We start from the raw sequence: 13,517 nt of genomic DNA on the forward strand, positions 1-13,517 counted from the left end.
CTGCCAGAGGACCATCTCTGGTGTCCAAGAAGCAGGAGCCGCTGAGCCCCGGTGCGAGCTCCCCCAACTCGCGGCGGAGCGTGTGGGTGGGGGCCCCCTCAGCTGGCCAGCTGCGTGGACGTGGAAGCACGTCCCGGGTCCTTCCTTCTGGTAGTCTTTTGGCAGGATGTGGGGGGCCGTGGGGCCGCAGAAACAGTAGGTCAGAGGGCTCCCCTTCCCACTGGTCTGCCCCTGCCCCTGCCCTTGTGCAAAGAAGGATTGCACGACTGGGCCGGGACTGGAGCTTTGCTGGCAGGAGTAGGTGGGGAGAGGGTGATGAGCTGAGCCAACCTAGCCCCCTGCACTCCATCCTTAGCCCGTTTTGGGGGCTGACCCTGTATCAAAGTGCAGACAAGTGGCTCCGCAAGCTGTTTTCTCTTTAAGCTTTTATTACTATTTTTTTCTTATTTTTAACTCTTTGCACCTTATATCCCGCCCTTCCCGTCCCCAACTATCCCCAGTTGGCTGAGCACCCGTCTCCAGAACTGAAACCGAGGAGGTTCAAGCCAACGGCCACGGACACCCCCTACCTCCCCCACACCCGACCCCGCCAACTCCCGGCCATGCCCCTCTTCCATCCACCACCGTTTTGTTTGTTTTTTCTGGGGGGACGACGACGACTCCAGTGTGGGCCACCCGGGCTAAAAGATGGTGGCGGGGAGGGTCTCTTCACAAGCGAGAGAATCTGACAGTGCAATATGGGGGGGGGGGAGGTGGCCCCCTCTCTCCCTTCTCCCCTGCAGTGGCCGCCGTCCCAGCAGCCCACGGAGGGAGCAGGGGGCTGAGGGGTGGGTGGAGGGGCCGGTGGGACGAGGGCGGAAGAGTGAGGGGAAAAAGGAAATCCCACCCCTCTCGGCTGGCATGGGGGTGGTGGGTGGCCCGCAGCCGATGACGGGGGCGGCTAGGGTCCAATCGGGCTCCGTGTGATGGAGAAACGAGAATTAATAAAAAGCACTTTATTCTGCATGGGCGTGGGGGGTGGGGCGGCCCACGAGGAAGGGTGGGGAGGAGGCAAGTCAGCTTGCCCCGGTACCCCTTGTCTGGGTTCTGATAAGGATGTAGGGTTCAACACCGCAGTGCAGTCCTAGACCCCGCCGGGGGTGGGGGGCACCTCGAAGCTCAGGACTGTGTCCTCTTGCATCTCCAGCCAGGTCAGGGGTGGGCTGGGAGGTGGGCTGAAGGAAAGTATCCCTTTTTCTTGGTGGGAGGGTCGGGGGAGAATTCCGCAGGGGAAAATAATGATAATTGCAATAATCCCTCAGTTAGTATGACCCTTCCTGGCCATCCCGACATCTTCAGAGGGACTCCAGGGTTCTTATTCCCATTTCAATGGAGGGGCCCAGAGAGGTGAAATGACTCGTCCGGGGCTACTCAGCAGGCCGGGGGTGGGGGGTTCGGGAAGTGGGGATTTAGAATCCGGGTCCCCCGCCCAGCTATCGCCTCTGCGGGGCTATTTGAAAGCTGGGAAGGAGAGAGGATCATCAGGAATTGGGGATGCCCTTAGCTGATGCCCTCCCCACCCTCAGGGTTGGACTGGGGACTCCCCGATCGAATACGGGCCTGACCAGATGCACCCGGATGAACGCCCCCACCCCGGTGCCAACCGCCCCCATCCCCCTGGAGACCACTGCTCCCCGGCCATCTGACCGACCCCCATCTCGGACTCTGCTGGCCTGGTCCTGTTTGTGGCCTAGGCCGGGGTGGCACGTGGCATGCGTCAGGGCTGCTGGGCAGCCGTGCCCGGAGTTGCTGCCCACCCCACCCCCTCCGGGGCCGAAGTTAGTGGTTGCGGGCCTGGGGAAGAGGAACGGACGGGCCAAGAGAGGGAAGGGTATTAAATTCCTCCAATTTGAAATCCTGGAACTGGTTCCGGTATATTCCTTGGGGCCGGGGCTTCTGCAGGAGGGCAATCGGCTCCCCTTTCATCGAGGGGGTTCATCGGAATAGATAGCCCCCTGTGTGCAGAGCACTGTAATACTAATGGTATCTGGTGAGCGGTTACTATGTGCCGAGCACCGTTCTAAGCGCCGGACTGGACACCTACTATGTACTGGGTGCCTATTGAGTGCTGAGCTCCGTGCTGGGTGTCTATAAGGGTCCCGAGCGCGATACTGCAAACCTTTGAGTGCAGAGCCCTCGAAGGGGCGCCTACTGGGTGCCTATGGAGTGCAGAGCTCTGTACTGGGCACCTAGGGAGTGCAGAGCTACCGAACGGGAAGCGGTGGAAGTCGCCCTGATTCGAGGCAACCCCCAGCCGAGCCGGTGCGGGTGGTGGAGACTTGGCCCAGGTGGGATGGGGATCGGTGGTAATTTGGGTCGGAGACCCCGGCCCGCCCCTTGACCCCGGGGTCGGCGGCGACAGCAAACCAAGCGGACACCGCAGACGCAGCTTTCATCGAAATGTGGGACTCTGTACAAGGGGACTCCGCCTCTCCCTCCCTCCCGGGGGGTCCCGACTCCGCTTCCACCCCCGGGGCGGGGGGCTGGAGGGCGGGGGTCTACTTTCACATCTTGGAGAGCCGCAGGACGTTGAGGCGAACAGGCAGAAAGGTGGCCCCCGCAGCGTAGGGGATTTCTCGCAGGACGCCCTGCCATTTCTTCTCTTCCTCGTCGTACCTGGAGCGGGGGACGGGCAGCAGGTGAGCAGAGGGACCGTCCCCGCCGGGAATCATAAAATAATGACGGTACCTGTTAAGGGCTTACTCTGTGTCGGGGTAAATAGAAGCTAGTAATCATTATGATATTTGTGAAGCGCTAACAATGTGCCGGGCACTTTACTAAGTGCTGGGTGGATCCAAGCAAATTGGGTTGGACACAGCCCCCGTCCCACGTGGGCCGCCCGATCTCAATCCCCATTTTACAGGTGAGGTAACCGAGGAACGGAGAATAATAATAATGATGTTGGTATTTGTTAAGCGCTTACTATGTGCAGAGCACTGTTCTAAGCGCCGGGGGAGATACAGGGTCATCAGGTTGGCCCACCTGAGGCTCACGGTTCAGAGACGAGGTAACTGAGGCACAGAGAAGTGAAGCGACTTGCCCACAGTCACACAGCTGACAAATGGCTGAGCCGGGATTAGAACCTATGGCCTTCTGACTCCCAGGCCCGAGCTCTATCCGCCACGGCGTGCTGCTTCCAGGTAATGAGGCCGGACGAGGCCCCTGTCCCCTCTGGGGCTCAGTACCCTTGTGACCGGCCGGTCCCAGCCCCCAGCCCCCGTCCCCACCTCCAGATGTCGTTCAACTCGGTGGGCACCAGCTCCCCGGACTCGGTCTCCAGGGTGGCGAAGCCGCCCACGGCGAACAGGGTCCCGGCCAGGCTGACCAGGCTGAGAGAGCTGCGCTCCTGCGGGAACGCCGGGAACGACTCCCACCTGCCAGTGCCAAGGAAGAGCCCCCATCGGGCCGTCGGTCCCTCGCCCGCCCGCCCTCCGGAGCCCCTTCCCGGTCCTAGGCCCGGCCGTCCCCACCGCTTCCCTAGGCCTTAGGGGACCCAGAGAGGGAGAGCGGCCGGCCCCGAGCCACGCCGCGCTGTAGGCCGCGGGCCTCCGTACTTGTCGGACGCGATGTTGTATACTTCCACCGAGCTGGTCAGCCCCGTGTCGGTGACCCCGGCGGCCACGTAGATCTTGCCGTCGTGGAGGGTGGCGCCGAACAGGGAGCGGGCCGTCTGCAGGGGGGCCAGAGGTCGCCACTCGAACTTCTTGGGGTCGTAGACGTACATCTTGTTCAGGCACTTCCTGGGGAGGGGAGTGAGTACACCAACATCCGGGAACCTGGGGCCCGGCCCAGGCCCGGGAGATCCAGGCTGGGGATTTGGAAGACACAGTGCCTTCTCCCCTCTCCTTCCCACTTTTCCCCTTCTTGCCCTCCCTTCATCCCCCCACACCCCGGGCAAGCCCCCTCCCGGTCCTTAGCCCTCACTTGTCGCTGGCCTTGCCGCCGATGACGTAGACGAGGTCCATGTGGGATACCACGGCGTGGCCGTACACGGCGTAGGGGAGGGGGTCAGCCTCGCCCCATTTGAACGACCTGCCGGCCGAAAAAGGGGGTCGGGGTGCTTTAGCCAGGGCAGTGACCGGGGGCCCGAGCTCTCCCCCTGAGTCCTGGACTCTCTCCCCTCAGCAGCCTGGGATTTTTGTACATAGTAGGTGCGATTTTATTGGTTTTCTTAAAATAAGGTATTTATGAAGCACTTATTAAGTGTCAGGCACTGTACTAAGCGCTAGATACGAGATGATCGGGTTGGGCACGGTCCCTATCCCACGTGGGGCTCACAGTCTCAACCCCCAATTTAAAGATGAGGTAACAGGCACAGAGAGTGACTTGGCCAGGGTCACGCAGCAGACGAGGTAGGCGGAGCAGAAGATTAGAACCCAGGTCCTTCTGACTCCCGGGCCCGTGCTCTTGCCGAATTGTACTTTCCAAGCGCTTAGCAGAGTGCTCTGCACACACTAAGAGAAGCAGCGTGGCTCAGTGGCTTAGGAGTCGGAGATCACGGGTTCGAATCCCGGCTCTTCCACTCGTCAGCTGGGTGACTGTCAAGTCACTTCACTTCTCTGTGCCTCAGTGACCTCATCTGGAAAATGGGGATTAAGACTGTGAGCCTCACGTGGGACCACCTGATGACCCTGGATCACCCCCAGCGCTTAGAACAGTGCTCGGCACGCAGTAAGCGCTTAACAAATACCAACTAAGCGCTCAGTAAATACGAGTGAATCGAATAGGCCACGCCGTTTCTCAGTGTGTAGAGCAGGGTTCTGCACACAAGGAGGAGCTCAGTTAATTGGAGGGAGACGTTCACGGCCCGATCGGACGGGTCGACGTCCCTTGGCCTAAATTCGGTCCTGCCCCCTCCAAAGCGGGCATCCTGCCCAGCCCCCAGCCCGGCCCGCCCCCTGCCCAGCCCGGCCCCCCTCCGGCCCCTCACAGGCGGTCGTAGCAGAGCACCGAGTCCAGGGTGCGCTCTCCCTCTTTGAGCTCCTTCCCTCCCACCACGAAGATGGAGTTCTCCGCGTCGCCCAGGCCGAAGAGGCAGCGGGGGGAGGGCACGGGGGGCATCCCCAGCCAGTCCGAGTCCAGGTAGTCAAACTGCAGGGAGGGCAAGACGGCTCAGGACGGAGCACCACCCCCGCCCCCCCCCCCCCCGCCCTAGGCCCCTTCCTCCAAAGAGCCCAGTCTAGACTGGGAGCCCTTGGTTGGGTAGGGACGGTCCCTGTTGCCCAACTGAACTTTCCAAGCGCTTGGTACCACGCTCTGCACACAGCAAACGCTCAGTAAGTACGACTGAATGAAGGAATGAATGAAAAGAGCAGGAAACCGTGGCTCAGGGAAGGGATCTGCCCGGTTCTGGCCCACCTCCCACCCCAACCCCCGGCTCTTTCAGCAGGACAAGGCCAGCTCTGCCCCCCTCCCCCGCTCCACCCCTCGACCCCCCCCCAGCGTCCCTTGGAGAGAACCGACCGGGTCCCCCTCTCAGGGAACCCCCGGGCCGGCGGGGAGATTGGACGGACACCCGGACCGACCCCGTCCACACCGACGAGGGTCCCTGCTCGCTTCCCCCCGCCCCCTCCCCCCAGCGCCCGCCCGGCTGAGACCCCGACTCCGCTTGCCCTGGAGGTGCGGGGTGCCGGGGGGGCCGCATCCAGGCCGGCCCGGACCCCGGGCAGAGCCCCGAGGACCCCCCCTCCACCGCCCATCCCTCCTCCCCAGACGGTCCTCCTCGACTCCCCCCGGCCCCCGGGGCACCTGGAGAAAGTAGGAGCTCATGGGTTCCTCCTTGTTGTCCTCGTTGAAGTAGAGCCCCCCGGCCACGAAGATCTGGTTCTCGCGGGTGACCAAGCTGACGTGGTTCTTGGGGATCTGCGTGGACAGCGAGGCGCAGTAGCACTCGTTGGCGGCCGGGTCGTAGGCCACGGCGCCCGCGTCGCTCACCATGAAGATCAGGTCTTGGAGAAACATGCCGAAGCGGAGGGTGTCGTTCAGGACCCCCGGGATCATCCTCTCCTCCTCCTCCTCCTCCTCCTCCTCCGGCTCGCCTCCCTCCTGCGGCTGCGGCTTCTTGCGGGTCGTGGCGACGTCCTTCTTCTTGTCCTTCTCCTCCTCCTCCTCCTCCTCCTTCTTCTTCTTCTTCTTCTTGAGCACGGTCAGCTTGCCGTCGTGCGCGTCCTTGACCATCTGGACCTTCTTGAGCAGGTCCGGGCTGGCGCGCACCAGGCGGTGTCGCTCGACGGCGCTCTCCAAGTAGCCCCGGTCCACCAGACGGAGCCGCACGCTGTCCATGACGACGGGCAGGGCCAGCCGCCGGCCCTCCCGCTCGCCCTCGGCCGCCCCCGCCGCCTCGGCCCAGCGCATCACCGCCTCGAAGACGGCCTCCTCCCGGTCCACGTTGAGCCCGTCGCTGGAGATGACGGCGATGAGCTCGTCCGGGCCGAGCCGGGCGAACTCGGGGTCGCGGGCCACCAGCGGGAAGCGGTCGCAGACGAAGTCGCGGGCGGCCACGGCCAGCCGGGCGCAGTCCAGCATGAGGCCCAGCCGCAGCACGGCCAGGCAGTTGCTCAGGCTCAGCCGCTTCTGCAGGAAGGACACGCAGATGGTGAAGACCGACGGGATCTGCAGCAGGTGGGCGGCCGAGAACACGGCCCGCACGTTGGCCTCGGTCACCTCCAGCTCGGACGTGTAGATGTAGTGCAGGATGCGGGCCAGGACGTCGGGCTCCACCGCCGCCTCCTCCTCCAGGCGGACCTCCGAGGGCCCGCCCGGCCCGCCCGGCTCGGCCAGGAAGCGGGCGCGGAAGTAGGGGCTGCAGGCGGCCAGGACCAGCCGGTGGCAGGGGAACTCCCGCTCGCCCACCTTCAGGACGCAGTCCAGGAACTTGCCGTGGTCCAGCATGTCTTTGAGGCCGTCCTGCAGCAGCGTCTGCTGGTACAACCGCAGCTCCTCCGCCTGCTCCCCTGGCTGCGCCATGGCCCGGCCCGGGGGTCCGGCCGGTGGTCAGTCCGACGGTCCGGCCGGCTCCGCCGATTTATCCCCCTCGGCCCAGCTGCCCGCGTCCCTCAGGCCCCGGCAGCGGAGGGGAGGGGGCCGGGAGCCCTCGGGAGGTGTAAACTGATGCCGTCCGTCCGTTCCCCCCCCCCCCCGCCCCGTGTCACCCTGGCGGCGGCGGCGGGGCCGGGGAGGGGCCGGGAGGGGACCAGCTGCCCACCCAGGCCGGATCGGACGGGGTCCGGCCGGTGTGACTCACGTCGCGCCCAAACAAACGACCGGGGCCGGCCGGGAGGAGGAGCGGGAGGAGGAGGGGGTGAAGGAGGAGAAAGGGGAAAGAGAAGGAGGGAGCAGAGGAGAAGGAGGAGGAAGAGGGAGAAGAGGAGGAGGAGGAAGAAGAGGAGGAGAAGGAGAGGAGGAGGAGGAAGGAGAGGAGGAGGAGGGAGGAAGAGGAGGAGAAAGAGGAGGAGAAGGAGGAAGAGGAGGAGGAGGAAGAAGAGCAGGAGGAGGAGAAGGAGGAAGGAGAGGAGGAGGAGGAAGAGAAGGAGAAAGGAGGAGGAGGAAGAAGTCGAGGAGAAAGGAGGAGAAGGAGGAAGCAGAGGAGGAGGAGAAGGAGGAGGGAGAGGAGGAGAAGGAGGAAGGAGAGAAGGAGAAAGAAGGAGGAGGAGGAGGAGGAAGAAGTCGAGGAGAAAGGAGGAGAAGGAGGAAGCAGAGAAGGAGGAGGAGGAGGAGGAAGAAGAGCAGGAGGAAGAGGAGGAAGAGATGAAGGAGTGTTTTGTGTCCCCCCCCCCCCCCGGGCCATCGACGGGGGTTCCCCGAGTGCGGGGCCGTGTCTGCTCCCCCACAGACCCCCCAGGCCCAGCCCTGGGGGTTAAGCTGTTCAGAATGTGGCCCCGACTCTCACCATCCCCCTGCTCCCCTTCCCCACTTCTCCCCAACCTTGATTCCTTCGCCTGCAGGAGGTGGGAGCCAGGGGCGGCCGCCCCGCTCACCCCTTGCTCTCTGCATCATTTCTGTGGATGCCGGTCTAATTACTCCCGGATTCCGGGGGTGGGCAGGCCCCGCGGAGACTCCGGGTGAGGGGGGCAAACACAAGGGGGCGGCCGAGGGGGCAGGGGCTAGGGGAGGGGCCTCCGCGTCCAGGGGATCCCTGCCTGGGCCCTGAGGCTCCCGCAGCCCAGGGGAGGGGGCCGCGGAGAGGAACGACAGGGCGGTCACAGCTGCAAGACAAATTTAGTTCCTTGGCGAACCGATCCGAAATGTGCCGCCTCCCCCAACGGGCTCTGGCACATAGTAAGTGCTTAACATATACCACAATTATTATTTTTATTATTATTATTATTATTATTATTATCCGTGTCTTCCCTTCGGTCTCGGAGTGAGCGTGTGCAGCCCAGGCCGGCTTGGCCCTGCCGCTGGATGGTCAGTCTTCGGGGGGTAGGGCCTCATTCCCTGCCATACTGGAGGCGCCCAAGGTCGAGGGTTAGTGCCCCCACCCACTGGAGCTCCGTAAACACCACTGTCCCTGTCCTTCCAACCCATCGAGAGTGTTACTAGGTCACGGGTTCGAATCCCGGCTCTGCCACTTGTCAGCTGTGTGACGGTGAGCAAGTCACTTCACTTCTCTGTGCCTCAGTTACCTCATCTGTAAAATGGGGATTAACTGTGAGCCTCGCGCGGGACAACCTGATGAACCTGCACCTACCCCAGCGCTTAGAACAGTGCTCTGCACGTAGTAAGTGCTTAACAAATACCGACATTATTATTATTATTATTGTTATTAATGAACCATCTACTTACTGTGTGCAAGTCAAGTACTGGCCACCTGCTGTGTGCAGATTTGGGGACATGGAGGACCCGACCCCATCGCTCCCAGAGCTGGAACCCCGGGGACCCCAGACACGGCACCTCAGAGCTATATAGGGTGGAGGCCCAAATCTCATGGCGTAGTGGGTAGAGCAGAGGCCCGGGAGTCAGAAGGTCATGGATGCTAATTCCAGTTCCGCACTTGTCTGCTCTGTGACCTTGGGCAAATCACTTTACTTCTCTGTGCCTCAGTTACCTCACCGGTAAAACGGGGATTCAGACTGTGAGCCCCATGTGAGACAGGGACTATGTCCAACCTGATTAGCTTGCATCTACCCCAGCGCTTAGAACTGTGCTTGGCACATGGTAAGTGCTTAAAAGTAGCATTATTATTACAGCTCTTAGTTCAGTGTTTGGCCCTTAGTAAACACCTCACAAAATACCATAATTATTATTAAATCTTCGAGATCTTGCCTCGGCAGCGCTGTGCCATATTCACTGGCCCCAACCCTCCAGAGTCCTGGAGGCAATGAGTCAACTTCCCCCGACCCCCAGATCCCGAGACCCCCACCCCCTTGGCCAGGAAATCAGTGAGTCAGAGAGGAGCTCGTTGGGGGAGGGGGCACATTTCGGGTCGGTTCGCCAAGGAACTAAATTTGTCTTGTAAATGGGGGAGCTAGGATTAAAACCCACGACCTTGTGACGCCCAGGCCCGTGCTCTAACCAGTGCAACAGGCTGAACACCAGATAAAACCGAGCGCAGGTTTGGCTACTCTGAGTCCCGGGGGCACCGGCTACGAGCAGGAGGCTTTCCGGAGGGGCAGTTTGAAGGCAAAGGGCAGCTTGGGGGCAGGAGAACTAGGATCACCTGTGAGAGTTGTTAGGCACAGCAGCCGGTTGGGAGGGGAAGTCTTCCTTGATTGTAAATTCTCTGAGGCCCGGAATTCTGCCTGATAACTCTATTGTACTCTCCCAGTGCTTAGAACAGTGTTCTACACCCAGTAATGGCTCAATAAATACCACTAATCGACTGAGTCGTGCAGGCCCCTTTCCTCTTCTCCCACTCCCTTCTGAGTCGGCCTGACTCACTCCCTTCCTCCCCTGCCCCTCAGCACTTATGTACATATCTAATAATAATAATAATTATGGTACTTGTTAAGTGCTTCCCATGTGCCAAGCTCTAATCTAAGCGCCGAGGCATACCCATAATTTATTTGTATCGATTCATTCATTAGTATTTATTGAGCACTATGTGCAGAGCACTGTACTAAGCGCTTGGAATGTACAAGTCGGCAACAGATAGAGACCCTCCCTGCCCCTTGAGGGGCTCACAGTCTAATCGGGGGAGACAGACAAAAACAGTAGCAATAAATAGAATCAGAGGGATGTACATCTCATTAACAAAATAAATAGGGTCATAAAAATATATACGAACGAGTGGATGAGCACAGTGCTGAGGGGAGGGGAAGGGAGAGGGGGAAGAGCAGGGGGAAAGGGGGGGAATGATGTCTGTCTTCCCCGGCGCCAGACTGTAAGCTCCTTCTGGGCAGAGAATGCGTCTCTGTTATTGTTGCACTGTCCTGTCCCAAGCTCTCAGCACAGTACTCTGCACAGAGTAAGCGCTCATTAAACACGATTGAATGAATGAATAGAAGTCGGTGTTGGGTTCCGGCAGACGCCCCCAACATAGCCCCTTCCCCCCGGACCCCTACCTACCCCAGGTGTCTCTAATTGAGTACAAAAGCCCAGCCCCGCCCCTGCCAGCGTCCCTATATAAGGCGTCCGATCGGTGGCGGCCCGACACCACTTGGCAGAGGAGACAGAGCGCGGCCCCTCGGGCCCTGGTCAGTCGGGAATAGTGGCCTGTGTGGCTGCTTTCCCCTGGTTTTTCTATTTTCTGAGGGGTTGATATGGTCGATGCTGCTGCTTTACTGTTTTCACGATGATGGGGTTGTGGGTTTGGGGGGGGGGGGTGCTTAAGCTCAGGAGGAGGGAGGTGCTTTTCGGGGTGGTTGGAAGGATGAGGGGTTGTGGGGGTGGGGAAAGTGCCCGTGGTTCTGAAGCCATCCGGGATGTGTGGCTGAAACGTGGGGGATTGTTTCGGGGAATTGAAACGCATTTTAATGTGAGGGGGGTTGCGGGGGGCTTTGGTCAGGGGATGGGTGAATCGATGGCTGTGTTGATACGGGGCCGTCTTTACTGCTTATGAATCTGAGATGTTGCTGCTCTGTGTATCTTGAGGATTGGGGTAGGGTCTGGGGTGAGTGAAAGGAAGATGGAATGGAGGGGGTGGGGGTAGGGTTTTGGCCGAATGGCCTTGGTTGGGGGGGAGGGTTGACTTGGTTTGAGATTCGGGTCAGTGATTCGAGTGGGCTCCTGGAGGGGGGTGGGGCGGGATGGGGGGGAGCACGAGAAAACGCTTAAAAGGGCACGTGGGGCATGAAGGGCGGTGGGGCGCATGCTCACTACCCGTTCGTCTGCATGCACACTGTGTGTGATGTGTGTGTGTGAATGAATGACAGCTGCGCAGTTGCGCTTTTTTGGGCCCAGCTGGCTGCCCCCCCCCCCCCCCCGAAGAAAAAGGAGCCCGGAGAAACACCCCGAAGATAGGAGAGACAGAGGAAACGGGTCGAGGTCCCGGCCCGGGTGGCAACCTAGGAGCCGATGGTTGTAGACGGTCAGCGGGGGAGCGACCGTCCCGGCCCCCAAGGCCCGGGAAGACACGGAAAGGAGGAGGCAGAATCGAAGGCCGCTAAATGGACCGAGGGCGGGGGGGGGGGGCCCTTGGGGGGGCGTGCGGGTCTCTGCTGTGGCTACTCTGAGCGCTTGACTGACCGACGTTCATTCCACCGTCCGTGGCCTTGGGCTTTGGATGCAGAGGACAGGGGCGTCGGTAGGCCCGACCCCTGCCCACACCGTCCGGCCGCCGCGCTGCTCGCCCCTCCTCCCGCGTTGGTGGTCGGGGATGGTGGCCAGCGTGTCCAGTAAGGCTCCGCCTGGCCTAGTGGCAAGAGCGTGGGTTGGGGAGGCAGAGGACGTGGGTTTGAATCTCGGCTCCGACGCTCGTCTGCTGTGTGACCTTGTGCACATCGCTTCACTTCTCTGCGCCTATTACCTTACCTGTCAAATGGGGATGAAGACTGTGAGCCCCACGTGGGGCAACCTGATCACCTCGTAGCCACCCCAACGCTTAAAACAGTGCTTGGCACATAGTAAACGCTTAACAGATACTTTAAACGTTATCATTACGGTGCAGTGAGGGGCGGCCTCGGTGATCTTGCGTGGACCAAGTCCGCGGAGGGGACGGGGCTGTGTGTGTGGGGGGGAGGTTGGGCCAGGTTTGCGGATGGGGTCACCGTACACCTGAGGTAGATGCGCCCTCGGTGACGTGGAGGCGAGCCCTTCCTGCCCGCAGCTGAGAGTCTGAGGACCTGGGTTCTAATCTTGGCTCCGCCACTTGTTTGCTGTGTGACTTTGGGTGAGCCGCTTTACTTCTCTGTGCCTCATTTCCCTCATCCGTAAAATGGGGATTAAAACTGTGAGCCCCACGTGGGACAACCTGATTACCTTGTATCCACCTCAGTGCTAAGAGTACTGCTGGGCACGCTGTAAGCGCTTAACAGATATTACTATTATTACCACATTGGGCGGCTCCGCCCCTCCCGGACCCGTAACTGGCCCGAGGCGTCGGCGACTCTAAGGCCCTTCCTTGGTCCGGGTGGGTCTCGTCCTTGATCTTTCCCGGATCGTCCTGCGGAAACGTGGCTCCGCGGCCTAATTATTCCTCCCTTCATTCGTTACGGCATCTCGCCTCTCCTCGCCCTTTTCCAGTGCCGTTCGCCCCCGTGAATTCCTAGATGAAAGTGGCTTTAACGCTTGCGACCAGCGTTAACGCCCCTGTTAACGGTATAACTCACCTGTCTATTGATGGGTCCTCGGTCCGCGTGCATTTACTCGCTTTGACTGTTTCTCCGTCGGTTCTTCCCTTAGGGTGGAACCTCTGCGTGAGCAGGGAATGTGGGCCCAAGCTTTGAGTACAGGGCATTGGGCGTAATCAAGACGACCCCTGGCTTAGAGTGGGAAGGGCGGCGGTAGCCGCATTTTGGGTATCTGCACCCCCGGCACAAGGGCCCCTGTTCACCTAATGTTGCGTCTTTTCCCCCAGCTCTGAAAAAGGGTCATTGAGGTTTAAGGGAGGCGGATGGAGGCAAGGACGGCCGCCTCCTCTAGACTGTAAGCCCGTTTTCGGCAGCGATTGTCTCTATTGCTGTATTGTACTTTCCAAGGGCTTTGTACAGTGCTCCGCACACAGTGTAAGCGCTCGGTAAATACGATTGAAAGAAGGAACTGAATGAACGTCCGTGCGTCTCTCTGTCTAGGACGCTTTGTGTTGGGTGGCCTGAGGCCACTCACCCCCGTCGGACAGGGCCATCGTATTTCGGGGGCTGAGATTGTGAGCCCCTCGGGGGCAGGGCCAGCACTGGCCACCGGTCCGGGGGAGATGGATGCCTCAGTTACCTCATTTGTAAAATGGGGATGAAGACTGTGAGCCCCACGTGGGACAAGCTGATCACCTTGTATCCTCCCCAGCTTTTAGAACAGTGCTTTGCACGTAGTAAGCGCTTAACAAATGCCGTTATTATTATTATTATTATTACTAAACCCGTGGATTTTGCGCTCCGGTCTTG

General features: G+C 60.5%; 1 protein-coding gene across 1 annotated transcript; it reads right to left on the bottom strand.

Annotated features, from left to right (window-relative positions):
- Positions 1 to 2,414: 2,414 nt before the first annotated feature.
- On the bottom strand, positions 2,415 to 7,128 carry KLHL40 (kelch like family member 40). Its single transcript, XM_029077919.2, has 6 exons — positions 5,788 to 7,128; positions 4,970 to 5,130; positions 3,964 to 4,071; positions 3,594 to 3,779; positions 3,267 to 3,413; positions 2,415 to 2,655 (listed from the first exon to the last, which is right to left on the bottom strand). Exons 1-6 carry the CDS (start codon positions 7,003 to 7,005, stop codon positions 2,544 to 2,546), a joined length of 1,932 nt encoding a protein of 643 aa, XP_028933752.1. The 5' UTR covers positions 7,006 to 7,128; the 3' UTR covers positions 2,415 to 2,543.
- Between the last annotated feature and the right edge of the window lie 6,389 nt (positions 7,129 to 13,517).

Source organism: Ornithorhynchus anatinus, chromosome 13 (genome assembly GCF_004115215.2).
Source record: "Ornithorhynchus anatinus isolate Pmale09 chromosome 13, mOrnAna1.pri.v4, whole genome shotgun sequence".
Classification (NCBI taxonomy): domain Eukaryota; kingdom Metazoa; phylum Chordata; class Mammalia; order Monotremata; family Ornithorhynchidae; genus Ornithorhynchus; species Ornithorhynchus anatinus.